Source organism: Pipistrellus kuhlii, unplaced genomic scaffold (assembly GCF_014108245.1).
Source record: "Pipistrellus kuhlii isolate mPipKuh1 unplaced genomic scaffold, mPipKuh1.p scaffold_m20_p_1, whole genome shotgun sequence".
Taxonomy (NCBI): Eukaryota; Metazoa; Chordata; class Mammalia; order Chiroptera; family Vespertilionidae; genus Pipistrellus; species Pipistrellus kuhlii.
Window position 1 is genome coordinate 29,575,449 of NW_023425404.1, and position 26,506 is coordinate 29,601,954.

Below are 26,506 nucleotides of genomic sequence, written 5' to 3' on the forward strand. Positions count from 1 at the left end.
AGCTGCTAGGAGCATGGCAACCTGTAGCGACCTTGCACTTGCTTTCTGCCTGGAAGACCAGAGAGCGCAATTACCAATTCCCTATTTGGTTACTGCCCAGGAGTCTCCTCTGGTCATTCTATCACTCTGACTAAAACCCCAAGCCCTCTCTTTTTCTTATTTTGTTTTCAGCTCAGCACTTAACACTCTGTAATATTATTTGTTTCTTATTTTCCTTCTTTTAATATGTATTTTTCATTGATTTTTAAAAATATATATTTTATTGATTTTACACAGGGAGGAATTGAGAGGGACAGTTAGAAACGTCAATGAGAGAGAAACATCGACCAGCTGCCTCTTGCACATTCCCCACTGGGGATGTGCCCGCAACCAATGTACATGCCCTTGACCAGAATCAAACCCAGGACCCTTCAGTCCGCAGGCCAAGGCTCTATCCACTGAGCCAAACCGGTCCCGGCTCAATGATTTTTTTAAGAGAGAGGGATAGAGAGTTAGAAACATTGATGAGAGAGAATCATCGATCAGCTGCCTCTTGCACACCCCCTACTGGGGATGTGCCCACAACCACAATACATGCCCCTGACCGGAATCGAACCTGGGACCTTTCAGTCCTCAGGCCAACGCTCTATCAACTGAGCCAAACCTGTTTCGGCTTATTTTCCTTCTTTATTGTCTCTCTTCCCTTGAGTGCTACACCTCCAGCACCAAGAGCAGTGTGGGCATCCTGGGCGCTCAGCGTTTGATGGCTCAGGAATGAATGGTGAGCTCTGCACCAAGGGAGCACAACAGCATGCAAAGACCGAGCATCTTTGACCTTTCGAATCTTGAACGTTGAATGCTCAGTCTTCAAAGTTCTAAGACTGTCATATTTCACTCCAAGAGGAGGTATGTGGCTATCCGGTATAATAACGATAGTTAATGGCTAAATAAAATTTGCTGACTTCAAATTTATCTTAAATAAGAGGTACCGGTAGTAGAAACTCCATCCCCCATCCCCACCCCCTCTCCGTTTGGTTCTTTATCAGAGAGACACGCTCCTTATATTTGTTTGATTTGTATTGGCCAGATTAATGTTTTCAACAAAAAGAGACATCTACCCCTCACTGGTTTGGCTCAGTGGTTAGGCCTGAGGACTGAAAGGTTCCAGGTTTGATTCTAGTCCAGGGCATGTACCTTGGTTGCGGGCACATCCCCAATGGGGGTTGTACAGGAGGCAGCTGACCAATGTTTCTAACACACTCTCTCTCCCCTACTCTCTGTAAAAAAAAAAAAGAAATCAATAAAATATATATATTTAAAAAAGAGACATCTACATTTGGGGGGGAGGGCACTAGTCTGGGGGTTGTGGCTCTTTAATTCTATTCGTATTCTGCGTTATGAGGGGCCTGAATTTACCAAGAAACTCCCTAAGGGCGTTTGCACTCCGGGATGATGACGGGGACCCGTTCTGGAGAGGGGGTGGAGGGTGGGGGTCACCCGCTCCCTCAAAGTCCGGGGGGAAGGTCTGTGGGAAGACGGGGCTCCGCGGTGTGAGCTTGCGACCTCCGCGCTCAGCCTGGGCGGCGGCGTCCAGGTCCTTTCCCGGCCTCGGGACCTGCCTCAAGGCGACCCGTTAGCTCCGGGCGGACGGACGTCCCGCAGCCCGGGCCGCGCCCAGCCAGGGTGGGGGCGGGGCGGCGGCGGCGGCGGCGGCGGCGGCGGCGCAGCGTCGGGCTTCCCAGAATCCCCAGCGGCCGCGGGGAAAGTTTACGGGACGTCGGCGGCGGCGGCGGTCGCGGTAGCGGTTACTCGGCGGTCCGCGGTGGACCATGGCCCTGGCCCGGCGGCACCCGCCTCCCCTCCCGGAGTCCTCGGGCAGCGTCGCGGGGCAGGCAGACTTCCGGGAAGGAACTGACCAGCGACGGAGCGGCGGCTGGCGCGCTTAGCGCCCCGAACATGCGGCAGTCCCTGCGGGCGACCCCGGGCTGCGGAGAGGCGGCGGCGGCGGCGGCGGCGGCGGCGGCGGCGGCGGCGGCTCCGGAGGGAAGGAGGCGGCGGCGCCGGCGGAGGCGGCGGCGGCGGGGACGGCCGGCACCCGGGGCGGTGTAGGGCCGGCCTCGTCGGCCAGGATGCTGTCCCGAAAGAAAACCAAGAACGAAGTGTCCAAGCCGGCCGAGGTGCAGGGCAAGTACGTGAAGAAGGAGACGTCGCCCCTGCTGCGGAGTGAGTGTCGAGCCGGGCGCACCCCTGCCGGTCCCGGGCGGCCGCGCCTCCCCGCGCCTTCCTTCTCCTGCCCATTGATCTCTTTGAAGTAGTTTTGTTTGTTTGTTTTTACTTTTCAGGACTCCTGAAGTCCTGTTTGTTATTTGCAACCGATAAAGACTAAGAAACTTAAATTAGTTTTCCCTCCTCTCCTCGCCCCCCTAAAAATAACAACAAACTTCCCGGTTCCCTATAGCAGTGTGTTGTTTTACTGGGGGGGTTGGGGTGGGGGGAGAGGTTCCTTGGGAAATCCTTAAGCTACCGAATCCCTGATGCTATAGGAGTCGAAGGGAGTAGCCGGGAACACTTCTTTTTTCTCCTCTAGGCCAGTCGTGATGTGCCTTGTGTTTGTAAACATTGCGGGTGTCGTGCGGGCTCGGGGACTCGGGCTGGCATTCCTCAGCTCTGCTGACGCCCCGAGCTGAAAGCTGACCGTGGCTGTGGCAGCCGCTACCCAAAGCCTCATCAGTCTTAGATCTCAGAGCAGAGGAACCACTATCGTGTATTAATGAGAATTGTTTCCAATTAACCCCCCCCCCCCAAAAAAAAGGACAAAAAATACTCAGAATGATATGTAATTTTAGGAGAAATTACCAAAGGTGTTTTTAAGTCTTTTTTTTTTTTTTTTTTTTTTTTTACTAATTTCAGAGAGGAAGGGAGAGGGAGAGAGATAGAAACATCAATGATGAGACTCATTGATTGGGCTGCCTCCTGCATGCCCCACACTGGGGCTTGAACCAGCAACCTGGGCATGTGCCCTTGCCCGGAATTGGACCCGGGATCCTTCAGTCTGCAGGCTGACGCTCCCGTCCACTGAGCCAAACCAGTCAGGGCAAAAGTGTTCTTTGGTTTTCTTTTTACTTTAATAGAATGTATTCCTACCACCACCACCCCCAACACCTTTTTTTTTTTCTATTCAGTTAAGTATTTGACTGGTTTTCCAGCTGAATCTTTTAAAACTTTCTTTTGAATTTTTAATACTTGCTGTGTGTTCAGATTACTTGGGAGGTAAGGAGCAAATATTTTTGGTGCTCATACTACATGCTGGCTGTGTAAGTTTCTTGGAAGCTTGTGGTAACCTTGTGACTTAACCATTACCTCATATCATAATTGGGAAAGCTGTTCATAGAGATTCCTAGTATTTGCCCAATATCACTCAGAAAGGGGTGGCGAGCATGTTTTCCCACTATAATTACATCATCAACCTTCCAGATTTAACCTTGTATTTGCAGTACTTTCTTATAGAGCAACAAAATAGATTAAAACGGGTCCACCAGTAACCAGAAACTTGATTTTTAAACCTTTTTTTGCTGTTGTTAATCCTCTTTCATTGATTTTTTTTTTTTTAGAAAGAGTGGAAGGGAGAGGGAGAGACAGAGAAACTAGATGTGAGAAAGACAGGAGAGAGACATCAGTTGTTTGACTCCCACACACAGCGGAGGGGCTGGGGGTTGATACCTTGCCTTTGACCAGAATCAAACTCTCAAGCTTTCAGTCTGTGGGTCCAGTAACCACTGATCAAAACCATCCAGGGCTTAAACCTTTTTTTAACAGTTCATTTTTCAGTTACACGTTCTCTCACATTTTTGGCAAAGTTTATGATAACTTGCAGTGTGCTGCCAATAGTTTATTAAATGTTACTTGAAATCATGAAATATGTCATACCTTTAAGCAAATAATATAATATTTTTTTGTTTCAAGTGTTGAGACTTGTTTATTTAGGTATTAATTTCTGTTTAGAGTTTGACTATGAAACTTATTGAGTGCCCTCTAATATTATTTACTCAATGAACTAATAAAAGTCACCAGATCCAATGTTCTTCATGTTTAAGAGTATTTTGCATTCTAACCATTAATGTAAGTTCTGTATCCTGAAGTACTGTATCCTAAAAGCCATTGTTCTATTCTCTTCTGTTTCGAGTTGTAGTTACATGTTTTAAAGGAGCCATAATTTCAGGCTTGACTTTTTTTGTACTAATTCAACATTGTGTACATACGTCTATGAAATGAAATATTTCTATTTTTAAATTTTCATAGCTAAATTTTTGGCTTTTCCTTTTATGTAATTCCAGGAATAGGAAGACCAAGTTAATAATTTAAAAATATTTTCAAAGGATTCTGCCTTTATATGTTTGGGAATAGCAATATGTTCAATTTTTTAAAAGAAAATAGATTACTAATTTTACACACTTATTCATGAGTATTTAATTAATATGTATTTCATAGTTAAGCTTATTGATACTTCTTTGTAATATGTATGGTAGTATACAGAATATATTTGATTCAACACATTTGTACAAATTACAAATCCTTTCGAATAGAGAAAGATTAATCAGCCTCAATTTAAAAAATAATCTTCACCTGAGGATATGCTTGTTGATATTTGTTTTGTTTTGTTTGTTAATCCTCACCTGAGAATATTTTTTTGTATTGCTTTTCAGAGAGAGTAGAAGGAAGGGAAGGGACCAAGAGAGACACATCAATGTGAGAGAAATATATTGACTGGCTGCCTCCCCCATGCACCCTGACTTTGTGTGGGGAGTGAACCCCACAATCCAGGTATATGCTCTTGACCTGAAATCAAACCCAAGACCCTTCATTGCATGGGCAGATGCTCTAACCACTGGGCCACTGGCCAGGGCTGTTCATCGATTCTGAGAGAGAGAGAGAGAGAAGAAAGGAGAGAAAAAGGAGTGAGAGAGACATTGTTATGAGATACATCAATTAGTTGCTTCCCATGGCTTCCTGACCAGGAATTGAACCTGCAACCGTTTGGTGTATGTGACAACACACAAACCAACTGATCCACCTGGCTAGGGCAGCCTCAATTTTAAAATATCCAATAACTATCTTTCTTTTTAAATTGATTGATTTTTTAGAGAGCAGAAAGGTGAAAGAGACAAACATCGATTTGCTTAACTATCCTTTTAAAGATAGTTATTGATTGATTTTTAGAGAAAGAGTGGAAGGGGGAGAGAGAGATGAGCATCAATTTGTTGTATTTGTAGCTCCACTTATTTATGCATTCATTGACTGACTTGGGATTGAACCCAAAATATTGGCTATGCTCCAGCCAACCGAGTTATCTGCCAGGAACCCAAGTCCTATCTTAAATAAAAAATTTAATTGTGGCTGTGGTTGAGTGTCAACCAGTGAACGAGCAGGAGCAGGTCATGGTTCATTTCCAAGTCAGGGCACATGCCCAGGTGGTGGGCTCAATCTCCAGAATGGGGAGTGCAGGAGGCAGCTGATCGGTGATTCTCTCTCATCATTGATGTTATCTTTCTCCCCCTCACCTTCTCTCTCTGAAATCAATAAAATATATATTTTTTAATTTAATTGTGCTTTCTTAAGTCCATTGACATTTTGTACTTTGGGGTGGTAGATGCAAATGATCAACTTTTAAAAAGTGTTACTTATTGAAATGGTCATTTTATTGTTTCATTATAGATCTCATGCCTTCATTCATCCGGCATGGTCCAACAATTCCAAGACGAACTGATATCTGTCTTCCAGATTCAAGCCCGAATGCCTTTTCAGCTTCTGGAGATGGGATAGTTTCAAGGAACCAGAGTTTCCTTAGAACTCCAGTTCAAAGAACACCTCATGAAATAATGAGAAGAGAAAGCAACAGATTATCAGCACCTTCTTATCTTGCCAGGAGTCTAGCAGACGTCCCTAGGGAATATGGCTCTTCGCAGTCATTTCTAACAGAAGTTAACTTTGCTGTTGAAAATGGAGACTCTGGTTCCCGGTATTATTATTCAGATAATTATTTTGATGGTCAGCGAAGGTGCCCACTTGGGGATCGTACCCATGAAGATTACAGATATTATGAATATAACCACGATCTCTTCCAAAGAATGCCACAGAATCAGGGGAGGCATGCTTCAGGTAATTCAAAATTAGAACTACTACATTAGATTTATTAACACAACTTAAAAGGTGTTCTTTTCTGGGTTTTCTTGGGAAGTCAATATATTCCTAAGGAAATACTTATTCAATTTGCCAGTATTGCTGAGCCAGCTTGCAAATAATTATTAACCTACAATGAGGGAAAGAATTTTGTGTTTCTTTATTTTATTAACTCGTTTTATAAAAAGTTGGTACTTATTTGAAGGATACCTTTACTACTAACACTATGAACTTTGAGAACTTAGATAATTTAATGTCTACAGTTGGATTGAATCTAGATTAATGTTTCAGAGAAACTGGATTTAAATGGGAAAAGGCAAGGTATTAGAAGATAGGAAGACTCGGGCATGGTAGTTAATACCATGGACAACTGCATCATTACTTTGCTAGAACCTTTACTGTTTCTCTTAACAAAACTGGTTTCGTAGTTCAATAATTAGTTCCCAAATTGGTCAGACAGACTTATATGAAATAGTTAATTGTGTGTTAAGTATGTCTTTGTTGTTCTGTTATGAAATGAACAAAAATATTAGTTATAAATTTTTAAAATCTGCTTTCCATATTTGCTGACTTGAGGATTTTTATAAAAGGAGCTGAAGATAAAGGAGAAATGCACAATTTGTTTTAATCCTAAATACACCAAATAAACTGAAGCAAGCTGAAAAATTAAACTTTTTCATCTGACTATTTTTTTCCTGTAAGTAGTTGTAGGCTTTAAATTTTGGCAGGTTAAAAATAAAAAAATACCTGAGACATCTATTTTGTGATCCACAAAATTTCAAATAAGCTGATTTAAGAATATTTGGAGCAATGAGTATTTTGCATGTAGAAAACATTTTATTCATTTAGTATGAATCATTTGTTGACCATTTTTCCCTGACTTTTTTTCTTATTCCTCTCTGGTACCTTATTTAAGGGAGCAAAACCAATATATGCAAAATAATCACAAAACAGTTTGTATACTTTGTGGTACTAACTGTAAGTACAATAGAGAGGCAGAAAAATATAGTCAGGGTAGGCTGTAATGATTGGTGGAAGAGATAGGACTTTATCTGTGCTTTTAGCTTGTACTTTAGATTAATGGGGTCAGATGAAGGGCATTTTAATTGGAAATTTGAAAATAACCAAGTGAAAACAGAGTAGACACCATGCAAGTCCAAGGACCTGTGTAGTTTCGCCTGGTTTGAATAAGATGTAAGGTAAAAATGGAGATTTGTGGTCAAACAACAGGCTATAGGATTGGAACGAGTCAAGCAAAATCATTGCAGATTTCAAAAAGGCAAATCATTTTATTTTTATTTTTAAATATATTTTATTGATTTTTTATAGAGAGGAAGGGAGAGGGAAAGATCCATTTTTGACTCTCAATGTTTCTCTCTCTTCCTCCCTCTTTCCCTCTCTCCTCTCTCCTCCCCCCTTCCTTCTACTCTCTCTAAAAAAAAAATCAATGTAAAAAATATATATCCTCTAGTGAAGATTAACACAAAAAATGATTTTGAAATTTATTTATTTTTTATTGTTTGAAGCATTACAAATAGTAGTACATATGTCTCCTTTTTCCCCCCTTAACCTCCCCCAAGCCTTCTGTCCCCCCTCCCTCCACATATGCCTTCACCTGCCCCACTCCCCGGGTCTTATATCCATTGGTTATGTTTATATGCATGCATACAAATCCTTCGATTTATCTTTTATAGCCCCGCACCCAACCTCCCTTGCCTTCCCGCTATAGTTTGATAGTCTGTTCAATCGTTCTTTATAACTATTTTCCCCCATTTCTTTTCTTTAAAAAAATCTTGCAACTGCAGACTGGAAATAAACATATAATAACAAAAACGTTTGAGTCCCAATTTCAATGTCCAACAGTTCTGAGACCCAGTTTCAATGTCAAATAATTCCTTATGTGTACATGTCAGCAATGATATCTGGATGATGGACAGATGGTGGCAATCAGGTCCCACCCTCTCTGGTTTGGTCGTGGGCAACCTGCAGCAACGCATAGCTGCTGACTGCTAGCGTGGCCAGGTGTCATCAGCGTCTTCCATCTCTGGACTGTTTCTCCTCTTGTCTCCATGGTTGGAGCAGACCTGACAACTCCTCTCTGTTGCAGGAATCCCCATGGTCTTGGAGAGTTTTCTGAAAATATACAAATATATTCTCTACCAAAAGTTAATAAAGGAATCTTTTCTATAAAGTTGACTTGGGATCCTTTTTATTTTTGCCCAAACAATTTTCCTTTGGCTCATTTTGACACCATGTGTGATTTTCATGGGTGTCTTGCTGTTAGCATTATACATGAAAATTAATTTTCTACAGTAAAAATTTTCTAGATGTAATTTACTTACAGGATATTTTTCCTTACATGATATTACCCTACTATCCCTCCTTTTTTTTTTTTTTAATGATGCTTTTGTAAATTTTGTAATGCAGTCTTGATAACTTTAAATTTTAAGTTTTTGCACAAAAATAAGATGCTTTAGGTTCATTTCATGTTAAGCAATTTTACTGTGAGATGCACTACCAATAGAAATTTTAGTTAATACTTTAGGAACAGCTTTTTATCCAGTACACTTAAATTTTCTTGGATGTTCACTTATTTCTATTAACCAGTTTAAATTAACCTGAAAACTTTATTTCTATTTTACTGTCAAATTTAATACTCTAACAACAATCTTAGTTTACCCTGTAAATATTGGTGGGAAGTATTATTTGCATTCTTGAGTAGGCCCTAAGCATTCCTGGTGCTATGCTTAGATATAGGGCAGCTGCTTTTGGCCAAGTCTCTGTCTGTTACCTGGGTCTGGATCTGAGCTGGGCGTGGGAAGCGAAGCAGCCATGAGGGAGGAGACCTCCCTCCGGAGGGGTGAGGGTTCAGGTCCCTACAAGGTTGGGAGGCTGAGGGTCTGTGCCCCACCTCTGTTGGATGATTTTGAAACTTTTCCAGAAGGAAAGAAATTTGAGACAATAGATGGAAGTTTCATGAAGTCATCTAGAAAAGATTTGAAACTTACTATATTTTCAAGATTTATACTGGAGAGAGTTCAAGGAATTTGAGTGAATTGAAAGGAGAAAGTACTTTCGTAAGAGGTAAGGATGTGATACAGACATTTATTTTCACAAGCTTTAAATTTTGATTGCTGTTACTAATGTAATAAGCATAAAAAATGTATGAAAGGAAATAGTTTTGTAGTGAGTTAAAGGGAGTAGTAATTCCAGCCAATTGTTATTTAGTCTCCCCGGAACACCTGTCTCAATTATTAACTTCATTTTGTTGTAGTTATCAGAAGCATAAAGCAAGTTGTATAATGCCCTAAAGAGTTTTAGTATCTAGCAAGTTCTACATTTAGCTGTGAAATTTGACCTTTAACCTTTTGGCCAGCATATCAGTCAGACACTTATTGTATGTGCTAAGGAAGGAATCCTGTTAACAGGAAGTCTTTAGTTAGAATACTAAAGGCAGATTGAATTCCTTTGTTTTGCACTTAAATAATTTCGTTTCATACAGTTTTAAGTAACAAACTTTAAAATATATTTTTAAAGACAACAAAAGTCATCAAGTTATAAGAATCAAAATGGAAAGTGTCAGGCTTACAAAAAAAGCCCTCTGGACTTTCTGTGTATTCCAGGATATGCATAAATATTTAGTGAACCAGAGTCATCTTTGAGGAGGGGTTAATAATCTTTAGAAACACAACTTTATTTGTAATTATTTTGCAGAGGAAGCAGTTGGCTTGCTTCAATTTTTAGGTCTCTCTATCAACATCTTAATTATAACATGGGCTATAATGTTTAGTATTTATTAACCTGGAGCTTATAGTCCTCCATTAGTGTTCCAGATTCCATTTTGTTCTCTGTAACTGCTATAAAATTAGGAAACCAGAATTTTTGAGATTTTTCTGTAAGGACATATCTTACATATATTGGCCTGGTTATATGAGATTAAGCTCTTGGAGACATGTAGTGAAAGCTTGGTAAAGAGACAAAATAATTCTTTTTTTCTATAACTTTGGAAATTCATGAACAGGGTAGGCAAAATTAGGTTTACAGTTGTGAATAGATGAAACACAAATCTGTTTTAATAATCATAACTTATCTTTTTCCATACCTATTTGCCCGTACCTATGAATGCTTTATTTTATATAAATGGAAGGTGTGCAATTAGTTCCTGCAAATAGAAGTTATTTTGAGGATTATGAATGCCACTCATTCTTCTGGGGCCAATTGAAATTATGAAAAAATTTTTTTTTTTTTTTTTTTTTTTTTTTGGTTGATGGGTTTGTTTGAGAAAGAGTGAGTGAGGGAGGGGGGCAGAGACAGTAAAATATTTTTTTCCTTATAGCTCAAAAACAAGATTCTCTTTCCATTGACTGAATTCAAATTGATGGTTTGTCTTTTTTTATTTTATTAATAGTAATCATATTTTTCTTTGAATAATTACAAATGATCTTTTATTGATAATATTACATAGTAATATTGTCATTTGACCGGCTTATACCATCTGTGTGGCCTTCGATAAAATAACTTACTTGAAACTTGGTTTCCTCAAATTCTGTAAATTGGTAGTGATTCTACAACATCAGAGCTGTTTTGAGTTTGAAATAGTACAGATGGAAATGACCAGGGACAGAACAGACACTCATAATTGTTAGAGTTCATGCCCTTTTTCCAGATTTAGCATGTTTGTTACTAAAGTTTCAACTTTCTGGCTGAACTTAGAGTGGAGATCTGATGTGTTAAAGCTTGCTATAGCCTTTTTCTTTTTTTTTTGGTCTCCTAGACACATTTAATATTAGTAATGCTTTATGTTTTAGATCAGTGGTTTCCAATCTTTTTGTACTGTACATTTATCTCTCAATAGATTTGTTTCTTTTTTCCCCCTCACACAAAGTTTTGGTAATTTATTTCCCTTCTAGCCCGGGGCTCAACACATAGATGGCTTCTCTTCACCCTTTGGGTTGACAGTTTTCTTCAGGTTGCTGCTAATGATATGATAAAGCTCACATATTATAGAAGGCCGTTAGGTCCAGAAGTATGACCCTGAGCTCCCCATAGGCTGCCTTATCCCGCTCCTGCACCAGGACCTGGCAATCCATTACATGAGTCTCCTTAGAGGCCTTGGCCACAGCATCCCTGCCTTCTGAGAAGTATTTGGAAATGGTTGTGTAGAAGGCTTCTAGTTTGGTTTTGACTGCATTCACCCTCTACAGCACCTTCTTCTGGATTGCTACCCAAAGTCATTTCCATCCTCAATCTTGGGGATCAGGTGCTGGATCAACATGATCACCAGAGTACATTTTTCTTTGAGAGTCCAGATTTCTGGCTTAGCCAGGGCAAGCAGGGCCAGGAGCTTCTCATTCCCAGAGAGAAAGCCACACTCAGGGACTTCTTTCTTCTCCTGCTTATGTTTCCATCTCATCATCTTTGGGTCAGGGATCTGGAATAGGGATGTCCATGGGGCTCGGAGAGAGGTCAGGTCAGCCTCATTGAGGAAGTCTTCTTGCAAGAGCTGATTCAGATGTATGAACTTCTATGGCAAGAATCTGTAGAGGAATTCCTCAGCCTCCTGGGAAAGATTTTCCAGAAGGCATCTACCTGTTTGCAGGCTTCCTCACTCAGGCGCACCCCTCAAGGCTTGGTCATGCTGCTCTGAGTACATTGAATTGAATATACGTTTAAGTATATATAAGATGGGGCAAAAGTAGGTTTATAATTGTGAGTAGGCAAAATAGTTTATTCTTGTGTTAGTATTTATTAATTATTGTATTATTTTCCATATTAACCACTATAAACCTACTCTTGCCCACCGTGTGTGTGTGTGTGTGTGTGTGTGTGTGTGTGTGTGTGTGTGTGTTTTAATTTCAAAACTAGAGGCCTGGTGCATGGGAATCGTGCACTGGTGTGGGAGCACTGCTCATCCCGGTCTGTATTTATAAATGTACAAATTTATAAATACAACATTATTAAGAAGAAAAACTATTATAGTAATTAAAAACCTGGTCAGCAGCTGGGGACCCACCCTCTAAGAGGCTACTCCCTGTTCCAGCATTTTCAGTGGAGTCAAAGCATTCACCTCACCAGGGGACCTGGTCAGGGCTGGGCTCAGGGACAATAGCACTGAGAGGTGGCGGAGTAGGCCTCAGTCCTGCAGCAGCCATGAACCTGGCCTCCAGCCTCTGGGGTCAGCTCTGCAAGCCAGCGGTGGCAGCAGCACTGTCCGTGGCTTGGGGTTCGCAGCGGGAGCAGCTGCTCATCCTGGTCAGCTGTGCAGCGCTCCCATTGTGGTAGCACACTGACCACCAGGGGGAAGCTCCTGTGTTGAACACCTGGCTGGTTGATCACTTGTTTTGTAATTCTGCCTTTCAGTCACTGGGCTTTTATTATATGGGATTGCTATCCTTGGTTGTGTCTAGTAATACATATTTAATGATGGAAGTATAAGGAAGTATAGTTCCATTACATGCTAATACAATGTGATTTCAAAGTTATTATGTATGTGCATATGTTTAGTTATTGACATCTCTTTCCTGTTTAAATATTTTCTCTTTAAGTATTGAAATTGCATTAGCTATGCTTATTAAATAAACCTTCAGTTGCAGATTGACAGAAGCCAGGGTCAGTTTCATCAAAAGACTTTGTTTTGTTCTACAATCACCATCTGCTTTAAGAATGTAGCCTTTTCTTCCCAAATGGTACTGAGAGTGATTTTTTTTCCTTTTTGCCAGAATACTTTATAGATGTTGTATACATTCTGTTGATCAGTTCCAGAGACACATAATGACTGATTTCTCTTTAATGTTAAAATTGATCATGGGATTAGATGTCAGCCCATTCATCCATTATAAAGATATCCTTTAGCCTTTTACCTAATGATAATTAGGCAGCTGTTAATGATCATTTGCTATATCCAATATTTCATTAGGTGTTACAAATTGGTGATACTCCAATTCTGTCATTTCTTCTCTATCAGTTGGAATTCTATAATGAAGAACTTTTCCTTATCAATTACTTGGCTGCTGTTCATATAAGACGGGATAAATACTAGATCTTTCCTTTTATTGACTGTTTTTTTCAGAATAGTGAATTGGTACTCTGGCCACTTTCAAAAGTAACCAGTGAGTTTATATTTTAGTATCTTTATGAATTCAGGGATTTTTTGTTTGTTTGTTTGTTTGTTTGTTTTGTTTTGTTAGTAGAGCCTTTGCCTAACAAACTGTTTCACAAATGTATCCTAATTTTTCTATAAAACTTTATAGTTATATGTTTTACATCAGATATATGTTCCATCTTGAGTTCATTTTTATATTAGGTGGTATAGGTTGTGATTATTATTTTTTTGCATATGGATGTCCAGTCGTTGCAACATCATTTATTGATAAAGTTGTTCTTCCTCAATTTTTCACCTTTGTCAAAAATTAATTGACAGTGTATATGTAGATGTTTTTCTGGATTTTCTGTTTCATTGATCTGGATGTCTTTTTTATAATACCACACTGTTTTTATAATATTACTATGTCTTTACTAGAGATCCAGTGCACAAAATTAATGCAGAGGAGGGGGTCCCTCAGCCCAGCCTTCACCCTCTCACAATCCAGGACCGCTGGCTCCTAACTGCTCTCCTGCCTGCCTGATCATCTCTAACCACTCTGCCTGTCTTCCTGATGCCTCTAACTGCTTGCCTGCCTGCCTAGTCACCCCTAACCATTCTGTCTGCTTGATCACACCCCTAACTACTCTGCCTGCTGCCTCATCACCTCTAACCACTCACCTACCTACCTGATCGCCCCTATCCTTCTGCCTGCCTGCCTGATTGCCCCTAACTGTTCGCCTGCCTGCCTGATCGCCCCTAACCACCTCTGCCTTGGCCCCTGCCACCACAGCTTCATCTGGAAGGATATCTGGAATGACATTAGGAAGTTCATTCAGCTGTCTAGTCTAATTAGCATATTATACTTTTATTATTATAGATAGTAAGTCTTAAAATCAGATACCATGAGCCCTCCATCTTTATTCTTCCTTTTAAAAATTGTTTTGGTTCTTCAGTTCTTTTGCCTTTTTATGTAAATTTTAGAGTCTGCTTGTCTATATCTGTCTATATCTACAAAAACTCCTGCTAGAATTTGATTGTAATTACCTTAAACCTTTTTAAGAAAAATTGACACCTTAACTATTTTGAGTCTTCCAATCCATTAATGTGGTAGTAACGCTTTCATTTTTTCATCAGTGTTTGTAGTTTTCGGCATACAGATCCTGTATGTATTTTGCTTGGTTAATATGTAAATGTTTGATTTTTTAGAGCTATATAAATGGTGTAAGTAGTTAAATGTTTCCAATTATTGTTAGTATATAGATACTTATTGATTTTTGTAAGTTGACCTTATAGCCTGCTACCCTGATAAACTTACTTAGTAGTTCTGGGGCACAGCCAGATTATTTTTTTTTAAGTTATAAACTGGGAATAGTTTTAAAAGTTCATTTTACTGTTTTAGATGAAATGTCAAATCTAAAATCTTGAATGAGGTGAAATTTTCTCTTCTTCACTTTTCCTTAGCAGATACCTACTTAAGTAGCTTTGTTAGGAGTTAAAAGTTTGTATGGCCTAGTGATGGAAGCATCAACTAAAAATACCCAATTTCTGCCGAAACCAGTTTGGCTCAGTGGTAGAGCATCGGTCTGCGGACTGAAAGGTCCCAGGTTCGATTCCGGTCAAGGGCATGTACATTGGTTGCGGGCACATCCCCGGTACGGGGTATGCAGGAGGCGGCTGGTCGATGTTTCTCTCTCATCGACGTTTCTAGCTCTCTAGCTCTCTCCCTTCCTCTCTGTAAAAAAATCAATAAAATATATATATTTTTTAAATACCCAATTTCTAAGAAGACTACTTCTCCCTGGTTTTGTAATTAAATAATAGTAATACTGGCTAGTTTTATGAATAATTTTATTTATAATGATAAAATCATGAATTTTAAGAGAAGAATTTTACTTACATTCATCAAATAGCATCTTTTAGCTTTGAATAATTGTCCTATTTCTTCTCTTTTTCTCTTCTCAGGAATTGGGAGAGTTGCTGCTACATCTTTAGGAAATTTAACCAACCATAGTTCTGAAGATTTACCCCTTCCTCCTGGTTGGTCTGTGGACTGGACAATGAGAGGGAGAAAATATTATATAGATCACAACACAAATACAACTCACTGGAGCCATCCTCTTGAGCGAGAAGGACTTCCTCCAGGATGGGAGCGAGTTGAGTCATCAGAATTTGGAACCTATTATGTGGATCACACAAATAAGAAGGCTCAATATAGGCATCCCTGTGCTCCTAGGTATTGACTTTATATTCAACTTTTTGTTTTTAGATTGTTTAATGTTAGATTTTGAGATCATATTTTCATCAAAGAGACCAGTTTCCTGAAGTTTGAAAGCTTTAGTTTTCAAAATTTACTGAGGCCTGGTGCATGAATTTGTGCACGGGTGGGGTCCTACTGGCCCACCCTGATTGGGGCTGATCAGGCTGGGCCGGCTAGGGGGAGAGGTCGAGGGAGGTTGGCAGGCCAACCCCTCCCCCTTATTGAACTTCCAGTTGAACTCCCAGTCGAGGAGTCAATTTTGCATATTAGCCTTTTATTATATAGGACTTGAGGCCCGGTGCACAAATTCGTGCACTGGTGGAGTCCCTCTGGGTGGCCTGCAGGGATTGAGCCAAAAGCTGCAGTCCAATACCACCTGTATCTCCTACCTGCTGCTTCCACTCATCCTGGCCCCACTGTGCCTGCCTCGGGCACATGCCCAATCTAGTCCCGATTGAGAGGCTTGTGCTGCTGCAGCAGCACTCACCAGTCATGAGCCCTGTGCCTGGGGGGAGTGGCCTGTGGGATCGTGCTGAAACTGGCTCTCTGACATTCCCCAGGGGGTCCCAGATTGTGAGAGGACGCAGGCCAGGCTGAGGGACCCCACCGGTACACGATTGGGCTGGGGAGGGACTAAAGAAGGGATCCAAGGCATATCTGACCCATCTCCCTAAGTCCGATCAGCCATTGGCCAGACCCCAGCAGCAAGCTAACCTACCGATTAAAGCAATATACCCCCTGGTGGTCAGTGCACGTCATAGTGACTGGTTGACCAGTTGACATTCTGCCCCATGGTGGTCAATGCACATCATAGCGAGTGGTTGAGCAGCCTTAGCATATCATTATATTATGCTTTGATTGATTATTCGGTTCTCCCTTTTGGTCTATTTGCATATTACTCTTATTATATAGGATGATACCTTTCTCTGTACATTTTTTTAAAGTAATGAATGACTTTATAACTTAAAAAAGCTTTTCTCATTAAAGAACCTCAAAAACAGGATCAGTATTCTTATTATCAGTTTCTGCTTTAATATATTAAAATGTTTTTGCTGTAGATACCAGAAATTGAAGTAAGTAAAACATGTGTCTCTTAACATTCAAATTCCTATAAATAATACAGACCTTCCTCCTAATGTTTCAAAGTATTCTTTTGGATTGTAACATCTTGCTGTTTTTATTCGATTTCAGACATGTTATGTTCTGTTTATAACTCTTACCTGGCAGGAAAGTGAAAATTAGAAGTGCATAAAACATTATCTATCTTGCTTATTACCAGATTTCTAACCCTCTTACTACTGTAGCCAGTTGTCGCATATGGTTATTGAGCATTGAAATGTGATTAATCCAAGTTGAGATATGCTTTAAATATAAAATACTAACTGGATTTCAAAGTACATAAAAAAAAATAGTATTAGTTTAGTAGTGAATTTACAAATATTTCTGATTAACTACATTTTTTAAAAAATGACCTTAGAAGAAGAGAGGGAGAGAGAAACATTGATCGGTGGGAGGATCGAACCCACAACTTGGGTATGTGCCCTGACTGGGAATTGAACCACCACCTTTTGGTGTCTAGGATGACACTCCAACCTGTTGAACCACACCAGCAAAGGCCCGATTAACTAGATTTGAATGTTCAAGAACTGAGCCATAAGATTCAAAATGTATAGAATATCATTAGCATGTTAATAGATGTTGTTTAGTATTTAGCGTAATACCGATCTTCAGTTATAGCAAACATTTGCATTTTTTAGAATCATTAAATTCCTGAAAATACATTTTAATATCACCTAGAAAACTAAGCTTTATCATGTTATTGTTTTAATCATTTTACTACATATTTAGTTTTATTAATTCATATTTGAACAGCAGTTTGTTTCCACTTAGTAGCACTCCGTCATTGTTTATTGAACAACTGAAATTGTCATCTCTTCAGAAGAACCAAATCAAATGCTCTGCCAGTGTTGGGATCTGGCCCCCTTTGCCTACTCTCTGTACCATCTCAAACAAGCTTATGTCTCCCTGGCCTCCGTTTTCAGGCCTATCACATAGGAATATTTCAGAGCCACCCACCTAAGGGCAGGGATGAGTCCCACTTATTCCTACTTTGTCCCCAGCATCCAACTCAGAGATGGTTACAAAGTGGAATGTAGCAGCTATTTGTTGAGTAAGTAATAGGAAAAAAATATGGTTATATTTTTACCAGGTAACAGAGGACTTTGTGGTTCAGATAACTAGATTTAAGAGTACATTGAACTTACTTGCTGTTCATCATTAAACTTACATTATAGTTTTTATAGTTTGCAAAACATTTTCATAATTAATAGGATTTTCTCAGCAACTTTGTAGACATTAAATGGGAGAGAATAAACACCTTCATTTAGCTTACAAAGGTAGGTAGTATTAATAGCTATTCGATTTGTCTATATTATGCTAATCCTTATACAGAACTCTTATTTTAGGTCACTTAACCCTGAGAATAGTCATCTTTGGTATGGATTTATTTTGTTTTATAAATAAGGAGGTTGAAGCTAAGAGAAGTAAAGCAGTTTTGCTTTCATTCATACAATTTCTAAACAGCCAAACTCCCTAGACATAGCTGACATCAAAGCCTTAGTTTTTCCCCATCTTCCAGTTGTTGCACCATGTTATGAAAGAATTGAAGATAAGATTCAGTGCCATTTGCACATTGATTTTTTACATTGTTAAACACAGTCTAAATCTAACACTTATTTTAACCCCAATTTAGTATTGCAATGACCTTTTCTGATATACATGTAAATCTTTTTTTTTTTTTAAATGCTTTTATTGATTTTAGAGAGAAAGGGAGAGAGCTAAAGAGATAGGAACACTGATCTGCCTTCTACTGGGGATTGAGTCCATAGTCCGCGCATGTGCCCTGACTGGGAATTGAACTGGTGACCTCTTGGCTCATGGGTTGACCCTCAAACACTGAGCCACAGTGTCCAGGCTACACTTAAATGCTAATTTTGGGAGGCAGGCCCTTCCAGTTTTGACTCCAAGACTGGAATAGATCATTTGACCTCCCAGAACTCTTTGGTTCAATGCTCTCCTTAGCATTTTTCTATATAACAGTCTTCTCACTGTGTTGCTATTTTCTCCCTGCCCCCAACAAATAGAGGCCATTAGGATTAATAAAAAGCATGGTGGTGGTTTTTTGTATGTGTGTGTTTTTTTAAAAATTCTGATTTGAAATAGGTTCTATCTAACGCCCATAATACTCTTAAGGTGGCAAAAACAGAAAGGAAACATTACAGTTAATGTGAATATTTCAAGCATTCCTACTGTACTACATATTCCAAACCTTTTCAGCCTAAATGATGAAGAAAATCCATTATCATTTTGAGAGAAACTATCAACCTTTCCAACATAAATTTACAGCTAATTACTAGTAATTACTGGAATTTATTATTCTAGTTTTAAGCCTCTGTATAAAGGTTACAACTTGGCTCTAATTTTTATAGCCTTTGAAGTCAACCTTGAAAAGACTGAATACAAGACAGAAGAAATTTCTTAAAAATATGTAAAGATTTAGCTTAGTTTATATCCATTGTCAGCGACCTACTAGTATCTAAGAGATGGTGGATTTTAATTCCCCTATAGTATGATAAAAAATAATTGCAGAGTTGCTGAGAAAAGCATATTAATTATGAAAATGCTTTGTAAACCTTATGGTTTTTTAGGTGGTAGAAGGAACTGAGTTTGGGCAGGAGGCTCATTAGAATAGTCTTAAAGCCTGTTTAGTGTGGCTCAGTGGTTGAGCATTGGCTCATGAGTCAGGAGGTCATGGTTGCAGGCTCGATCCCCAGTAGGAGGGAGTATGCAAGAGGCATCCAGTCGATGATTCGCTCTCATCATTGATGTTTCTATCTCTCCCTCTTCCTTCCTCTCTCTGAAATCAATAAAAACATTAAAAAAAAAACTCCTAAATATTATTTTTTTATGTAATTGTTTAAATTGAGGGCCTTTATCTTAATGAATGTCAATTCTTTCTTCTTAGTGTACCTCGGTATGATCAACCTCCTCCTGTCACATACCAGGCACAGCAAACGGAAAGAAATCAGTCCCTTCTGGTACCTGCAAATCCCTATCATACCGCAGAAATTCCTGACTGGCTTCAGGTTTATGCTCGAGCCCCTGTGAAGTAAGTGAATGTACAGCACGAATCTTTGTTGAGGGATGAGTGGAAGACCATAGATGTGCTAGTTTTTCAATATGGCTGTGAGTTTGCCAAGCTCATTAATGATATCTTTTGGGTGTCATTCTAGACACTGTTCCTGCAATGTAATCATGAATGAATGAATGAAATCTTGGCCTCAAAGAACTTTTCTGGGAAAACAGAAGTAGATACCAACAGAGCAAATACTTCTTTGCTTAAAAACTTAAAAAGTCAGGAAACATTGCTTTTTAGTTGCTCCTAAATTTTTATCACTAAAGAATATGGAAATGGTTAATCTGGAAATGGTTAATCTTGTTCTATCAATAAAGGGTGAGCTGTTGTCTATGAGTTAGATGATGGAGAATCAATTACTTATAAAAAATAGGTTTTAGGGGAAAAGTAGCCTTTCTTCCTCCTATTTAACAATTGACCATTTTCTAACATAGTGAAATTTTAATTCTGTTCCTAGAAGTAACTTACAAAAATACTGTTTGCATATACTTCCATAACTTGACTTAGAAACAGATTATGTTCTAAATTATTTAATTTTAGTAAAGTTAATGTTTCTAAGTCTGCTCACAATCTGTAATGCATCATATAACTGTAATGTCAGATAAAATTATGAGATTTAATCTTTAACAGGAAAAAGACTGTCAGGAAAATACTTTAAAAGGCAAAAGATTTATGCGATCTGAAGAGAAACCAGAGTATAATACTTACTTTATATTGTAATATTCTTTACACACACTCCAACACCAGTCCCCCCCACAGCATTGTGGAATGGATTGTTTCATTCCTGTGGCTTGATTCCAGTGTCACCATTGACCCAGCTCTGGGAATAGGTGGAAAGAAACAGTGGGCATCCTGTTATAGGGAGCAGGTGCCGGAAAGTTGGAATACATTATGATACCTGGAGCTGAGAAAGGCAGCATTTTTTGCTCCAAAAGCCAGCATCCACTGCAGTGTGAACACCTTTTTGGTTTCTTTTGGTTTATTGGTGGCTTTATAGCAATGGCTGTTTACATATATGGGTTATTTAGAAGATTTTGAATAGAATACTAACCTAGGAAAAACAGCAAAAGAGATGCTGTAAGAAGAGGTTATGGAGGAGTTTTTATAGCCTGTTTTCTAAATGATTTACCTGTATATTTAGAGTATAAGTGGCTAAAAATTAAACTTGGGGAAGTAGATTATTTGGCTAAGTAAGAAGGTAAAAATAATTAGGCATAATAGGATTAATTATAGGCAAAAAGAGAAGAAATTATACAGAAACATCAGGGGCAAGAATTTTTAGTAGAAGTTGGTACATTGCTTACTTTTCTTCTCTATGTTGTTCCTTAGAATGCTTTTTCTTCTTCCCACAGGATATCTTCTAGTTACTCTGATTTTGTTCCTTCTATCCATAATCCTATTCTTGATGCTAAATACTGGGATTAGGAAGTCAGATAATTATCTAAAGTTTTTTCTCCTTTTCCTTTTTAAAAATACTTATACAAAATATTTATACACAGTATGTGGCTTATACTGGCTGCTCAGTATTTGATTACTGTTTCCCTTTTTAAAATTGATATTAGACAAGTGATCCTTTTAGAATAATATAGTAAATGAATTACCAAAGAACCATTGGGTAGGAAATATTTGAAATGATCATTAAAAATGTATTTATCAGAATTTATAAAGCTTTCTATTATGTCAGCTCTGCAGTATGATTTGAGAAGTATAACTTCATTATCACATAGGTATATGCCTTTCTCTAGTTCAAGTTCTTTGTCTAGTTTTAGTATTAACAGTAAAAATTATTACTTTGAAGCATCTTGGTCCATAGTTCTTTAGGCCATTCTGATGTTTTAGTCACTAAATAGTATTGCAAGAGATATATGGCCTCTTTGGGTTTCAGTTTTTTCATCTGTAAAATAAAATTGAATTAGAGTGCTGTCTTCAGATGTCTTTCAATTCTAAGTATAAATTACTGCTTTAGTAGTTTGTGGCATGCTACTATCTCAGTATGTGATGGCCTCAGAAGAAGGCCTTCTGAGATACAGATATAATTTTATATGAGTCCTTCCCTACATTGTGGAATCTTCTACAATCTACTTATTCTCTCATTTTAAAAAGAGCTTATTTGCTTTCTGCTTGAGTTTTTCTGTTGTGTGGGATTTTTTTGTTCAACCCACGAATGATGGTTCCTCTTCATTCTTTCTTCTTTTTAGTTCCTTGTTTGCTGTAGAGAACAGCATGCCTCATCTATCAAGCCCTGCCAGTGTGGCTCAGTAGTTGAACATCAACCCATGAACCTGGTTCAGTTCCCCATCAGGGCACAAGCCCAGGTTGCTGGCTCGATCCCAGTAGGGGGCATGCCAGAGGTAGCTGATCTATGTTGATGTTTCTCTCGTTAACATTTCTCTCTCTCCCTCCCTCCGCCTTCCTCTCTTTTTACAATCAATAAAAGGCATACAATTTAAAAAGCCCTATTGAGCCCTAACTGGTTTTGTTCAGTGGATGGAGTGTCAGCCTGTGGACTGAAGGGTTCCAGGTTCGATTCCAGTCAAGGGCATGTACCGTGGTTTCGGGCACGTTCCCCAGTGCAGGGTGTGCAGGAGGCAACTGATTGATGTTTCTCTCTCATCAGTGTTTCTAACTCTCTATCCCTCTCCCTTCCACTCTGTAAAAAAATCAATAAAATATATATATTTTTAAAAAGCCCTATTGACACTAATGACACAAATGACCTTGCCCGTAGTATGTACTATTTGTAGGCCCAGTGTGGTCTAAAGCATTCTTAAGTTCCTGACCTTTAGATGAACATACGAATAACATAGAATGTCTTCTTCAGAAACTATAGAACCACAGTGGTTTAAAATCTGTGTTTTTTACTATCTAGTGTTAATCTATCTAATAAAGAGGGAATATGCTAATTGACCATCACACCCCACAAAAATGGCAGTGCCCACAGCCAATAAGGAGGGAAGATGTTAATTGACTGTCACACCTCAAAGATGGCTGCACCCTCAGCCATAAGATGGCAGCACCTAGTCCCCTCGGCGCCCTTGCCTCCAGAGTTCCCCAGTTCCCTCAGTCCCCCAGCTGCCCAGGGCTGCCTACGGCTCAGGTAATCGGGGCCAGCCGAGGCTTGCACTGCTGACAGTGGCAGCAGCAGAGGTTTGGTGGGGGCATTGCCTTCCTGATTGCTGGGTCACCTCCTGCCTGAGAGCTCGCAGACTGGGAGAGGGGGCCCCTCCAGTGCATGAATTTTCGTGCACTGGGCCTCTAGTATTAGAATAACTGACAGAGTAAAAGAAATGGGTATTTTGAAATTGAAATGAAGTGGTAACTATTTTCTCCTCTAAGAAATAGTATATTTAAGTAGCAGTTGACTCAATTATATATTATGGTTTAATTTTAATAAAGTTGATATTTATAAAAATAGACCAGTTGATTACTATAAATATATATTTATGTGTGTACTCTGAATATATGTATGATTGTGTTTTTAAAACAGGTATGACCATATTCTGAAGTGGGAACTCTTCCAGCTAGCTGACCTCGATACGTACCAGGGAATGCTAAAGTTGCTTTTCATGAAAGAACTGGAACAGATTGTCAAAATGTATGAAGCCTACAGACAGGCTCTTCTCACAGAGTTGGAAAACCGCAAGCAGAGGCAGCAGTGGTATGCCCAGCAACATGGCAAGAATTTTTAAGTAAACTTTAAAAAAATAAAAATAGAATTTAAGTTTTATAAGGGCTTTAAAATATTCTCACAGATAAAAGACTGCAAACAAGTACTTTGGTTAATAAAGGCAGCTTTTTAGAAATTATAAAATTCTAATTTTACATGTATTTTATAAAAAATACTCTTATTGAGGAAAAAAATGTTTATCACCTTAAAGCCAACATGGCAAACTTCTTAATGCTGCATATTAGGAAGCTGCTTTGAATATTCTGAGTGGAGACGCAGCAAGAAATGTCATTATGAGATATTACATAGGAAATGATCACCTGATAAATAAACTCTTACAGTAGCAGTACCTTTCTTTAAAAAACAGTGAGAGATAACCTATGCAGTATTTAAAATAAGATGTTTCCTGCTTTAGTGTGGAACATTGTCTGGAATCGAATGCTTTAAATGTTACTATTGTGTATAGTTCAAAACATAAAATGGGATTTGTAACCTTTATTGCGATAAATTTTTATATATAATTTATGGTATCTCCCCCTTCCCCCCCCCCATATGTAAAGAACATTTTAAATGTGATGAGAAAGTATTCTTTTGGTATGAAAGAGTGAAGGGCCTTCACTCTGTAAGGAATAAATTTTGGCATAAGGTTTAAGCCTGTGTGGGAGAGCTGTGTGCAGCACTCAGAGTAGCTAGCATCACTTCCTTACTTTGGGCCAGGGCTCTTCAGCATTTAAGAGCATGGCTCTGATGAGACAGTGGAGAGTTCCCTATAGCATAACATGCTACCGTCCTAACAAGCTGGGCTGAGCTGCCAAAAATGACAATCAGGGATTCATTAAGAAATCTTGGTCAATAAATTGATTTTCTTTTATGTTTAAGATAAAGTTTCTTTGTCATAGAACTTTAAAACCCAGTATTCCCATTTTTTTTTCCTTTTGAGTTAATAATTACAAAGGTATTGTTCATAATTTGTGTAGTACATTTGATTGCAGACAAATTTATGGCACTTTTAGCCTATAAATCTCTAGAATTCCGTTAATTTTAACATTAGTTGAAGTAGCTCTTCAGTTATATTTACATGTGTTGTAAATATGTAAATATGTGGTTTTTTTTAGGTAATCTTCCAAAATACAAAGTACTCCCAGTTACATAGTAGTGAGTTTAATTTGTTGATAAAATGTTGGAAATATTAAATGTTTGATTTTATACAAGCAGCTTATTAAATATATTTTTGTGGAAACTAAATGTTTGAGTCTATATTTTATACATAGTGCTTAAATATTCAATTTTTCCATTCATAAGACCCATCATCAAAGAAAACAGTACATTGAAAGGATATTGAAAAATGAAAATAAGCTAGTGTAATTTTATCACTGAGAAAGTTACTTTGCAGGGCATGTGATCAAACTTTTCACACACTCTTCTATCTTAATTATTCTTTACTGTTGTTCCTTACTTTATATTACTGTTTAATTATGGCTTAGCCATTTCAAAGAAAGTTAGAAATTACTGTTTTAGTGCTCCCAGATAAGAGGCATTGCTTTTCTTTTTTTCATTACCACACTTTTTTTCTTTTTAAAGGGTGTATGCTCAATGAAATTCCACTATACATTTTAGTAATTTGAAATACACTATAGAATCACAGTTTTAAAAGTACTAAACCTAAATTCATAATGTGGTCAACATTAAAGAAAATGCATTCTGCCGAAACCGGTTTGGCTCAGTAGATAGAGCGTCGGCCTGCGGACTCAAGGGTTCGATTCCGGTCAAGGGCATGTACCTTGGTTGCGGGCACAACCCCAGTAGGGGATGTGCAAGAAGCGACTGATCAATGTTTCTCTCTCATCTATGTTTCTGACTCTCTATCCCTCTCTCTTCCTCAATAAAATATATTTTAAAAAAATGCGTTCTGAATTTTCAAAAGATAGATAAACCATCATTCTTTATCAACACTCCCAAATATTTCCAAATTCAGTAAGCATTTGTTTTTAATTTTAGAAACCAGAGTAAACTTTAATCATAGTTGACATATTAAAAGAATAAACCTATGATGAATACATTTCTTTGTGTAGCAAATGAAAAAATATACAATGCAGAAACTTAAATACATACAAAGTGATCTATTGTGCATTTTTTATCAAGAGGTTTATATTCTATATTAAATCATAATATAAAAAGCAATACATAGTTTTTGATTAAGCAACTGAAAAGATCTCTTAAATGTCTTTAAAAATAAGCATATGGTATATGTAAGATGATATAGACTGAATCAAGCCTTTGGAGTTGTGATGCTGTGCTTTAACATATGACTATGAGATAATTTCAAAATTCTTCTGTAAAAACTAAATGAGCATATCCAAACAGGGAGTAATATTTTACCACTTGGTTTAATTACAACCCTGTAGTAGAATTTAGTAAATTCAAGCAGAACACATGTACTGTCATCATAAATAGATAACTTTAAAGAATAACAGTATATTTGAAGACAAAATCAGAAAACTGTACACGTTAACGAAATAATAACCATGCATACATACATCTGCTATTAAACACTGAAATAAAAGAACAAAACCATTTTTGCAGTCTTCAGAGGTGTTTGGTATTTTACTCTTTCTGGTGGAAGCACTGAATGTTTACATGGAGACATGTAACTGAAATTGGTCATGCACCTGTATTTTTTAACATTTGGATTAAGTTTTCTTCTTTTCTGATTGTTCAGTAGATTCTGACTTTGGTGCAGGAAAAGCCTGATGATACAGATGTCTGTGGGTTGCTGCTGCACTGTAAAGCTTGTATAAAGCCTAAAAAGACAAGAATACAGATTTTAAAACACAGATGTAAACATTTTTCTTTTTAGTGTAATTAGTTTATGGTACTATATAAAAGTAAGCTTGCTAAATTTGGAATCTATATCATTAATCTCTATAGAATATAAATTAATAACATCTTAGAACCCAAAAGTATTTTCACCTCTATAGTGTACATTTGTGCTTTTGTGGGTTGACCTTCATGGTAAATGTTTTGTTCTCAGACTGCATTTCCTTTTTACCTGCACACCTCATGGAACTCAGCTTCCTAACCACTCGCTATGCCCAGGGGCTTGTTGAGAACTTGTCAGTGTTAGAGGAATAACAGAAGGTCATAACT

At 38.4% G+C, this 26,506-nt stretch overlaps 2 protein-coding genes and 1 pseudogene across 11 annotated transcripts in view; 1 reads left to right on the forward strand and 2 right to left on the reverse strand.

Annotated features, from left to right (window-relative positions):
* The first annotated feature begins 2,021 nt into the window (after positions 1-2,021).
* SAV1 (salvador family WW domain containing protein 1) lies at positions 2,022-26,258 on the forward strand. 7 transcript variants are annotated; one of them, XM_036437268.1, is made up of 6 exons: positions 2,022-2,167; positions 5,692-6,135; positions 15,203-15,473; positions 19,522-19,665; positions 23,180-23,367; positions 26,079-26,258. In XM_036437268.1, the coding sequence occupies exons 2-6, from the start codon at positions 5,697-5,699 to the stop codon at positions 26,108-26,110; spliced, it is 1,074 nt and encodes a 357-aa protein (XP_036293161.1). In that variant the 5' UTR covers positions 2,022-2,167; positions 5,692-5,696; the 3' UTR covers positions 26,111-26,258. The 7 variants fall into 7 exon arrangements, with proteins under 7 accessions (XP_036293161.1, XP_036293147.1, XP_036293150.1 ...); XM_036437254.2 differs by having other exon boundaries at positions 2,065-2,202; positions 23,180-23,381; XM_036437257.2 differs by having other exon boundaries at positions 2,065-2,202; positions 23,180-23,381; positions 26,082-26,258.
* LOC118718439 lies at positions 11,033-11,793 on the reverse strand (annotated as a pseudogene).
* The window catches only part of ATL1 (atlastin GTPase 1), a 53,083-nt gene continuing 51,906 nt past the window's right edge, over positions 25,330-26,506 (reverse strand). For all 4 annotated transcript variants that reach the window (XM_036437220.2, XM_045580948.1, XM_036437210.2 and 1 more), the window contains one exon: positions 25,330-26,160. In XM_036437220.2, coding sequence (XP_036293113.1) covers positions 26,050-26,160 — 111 coding nt within the window. In that variant the 3' untranslated portion in view covers positions 25,330-26,049. The remainder of the gene's footprint in view (positions 26,161-26,506) is intronic.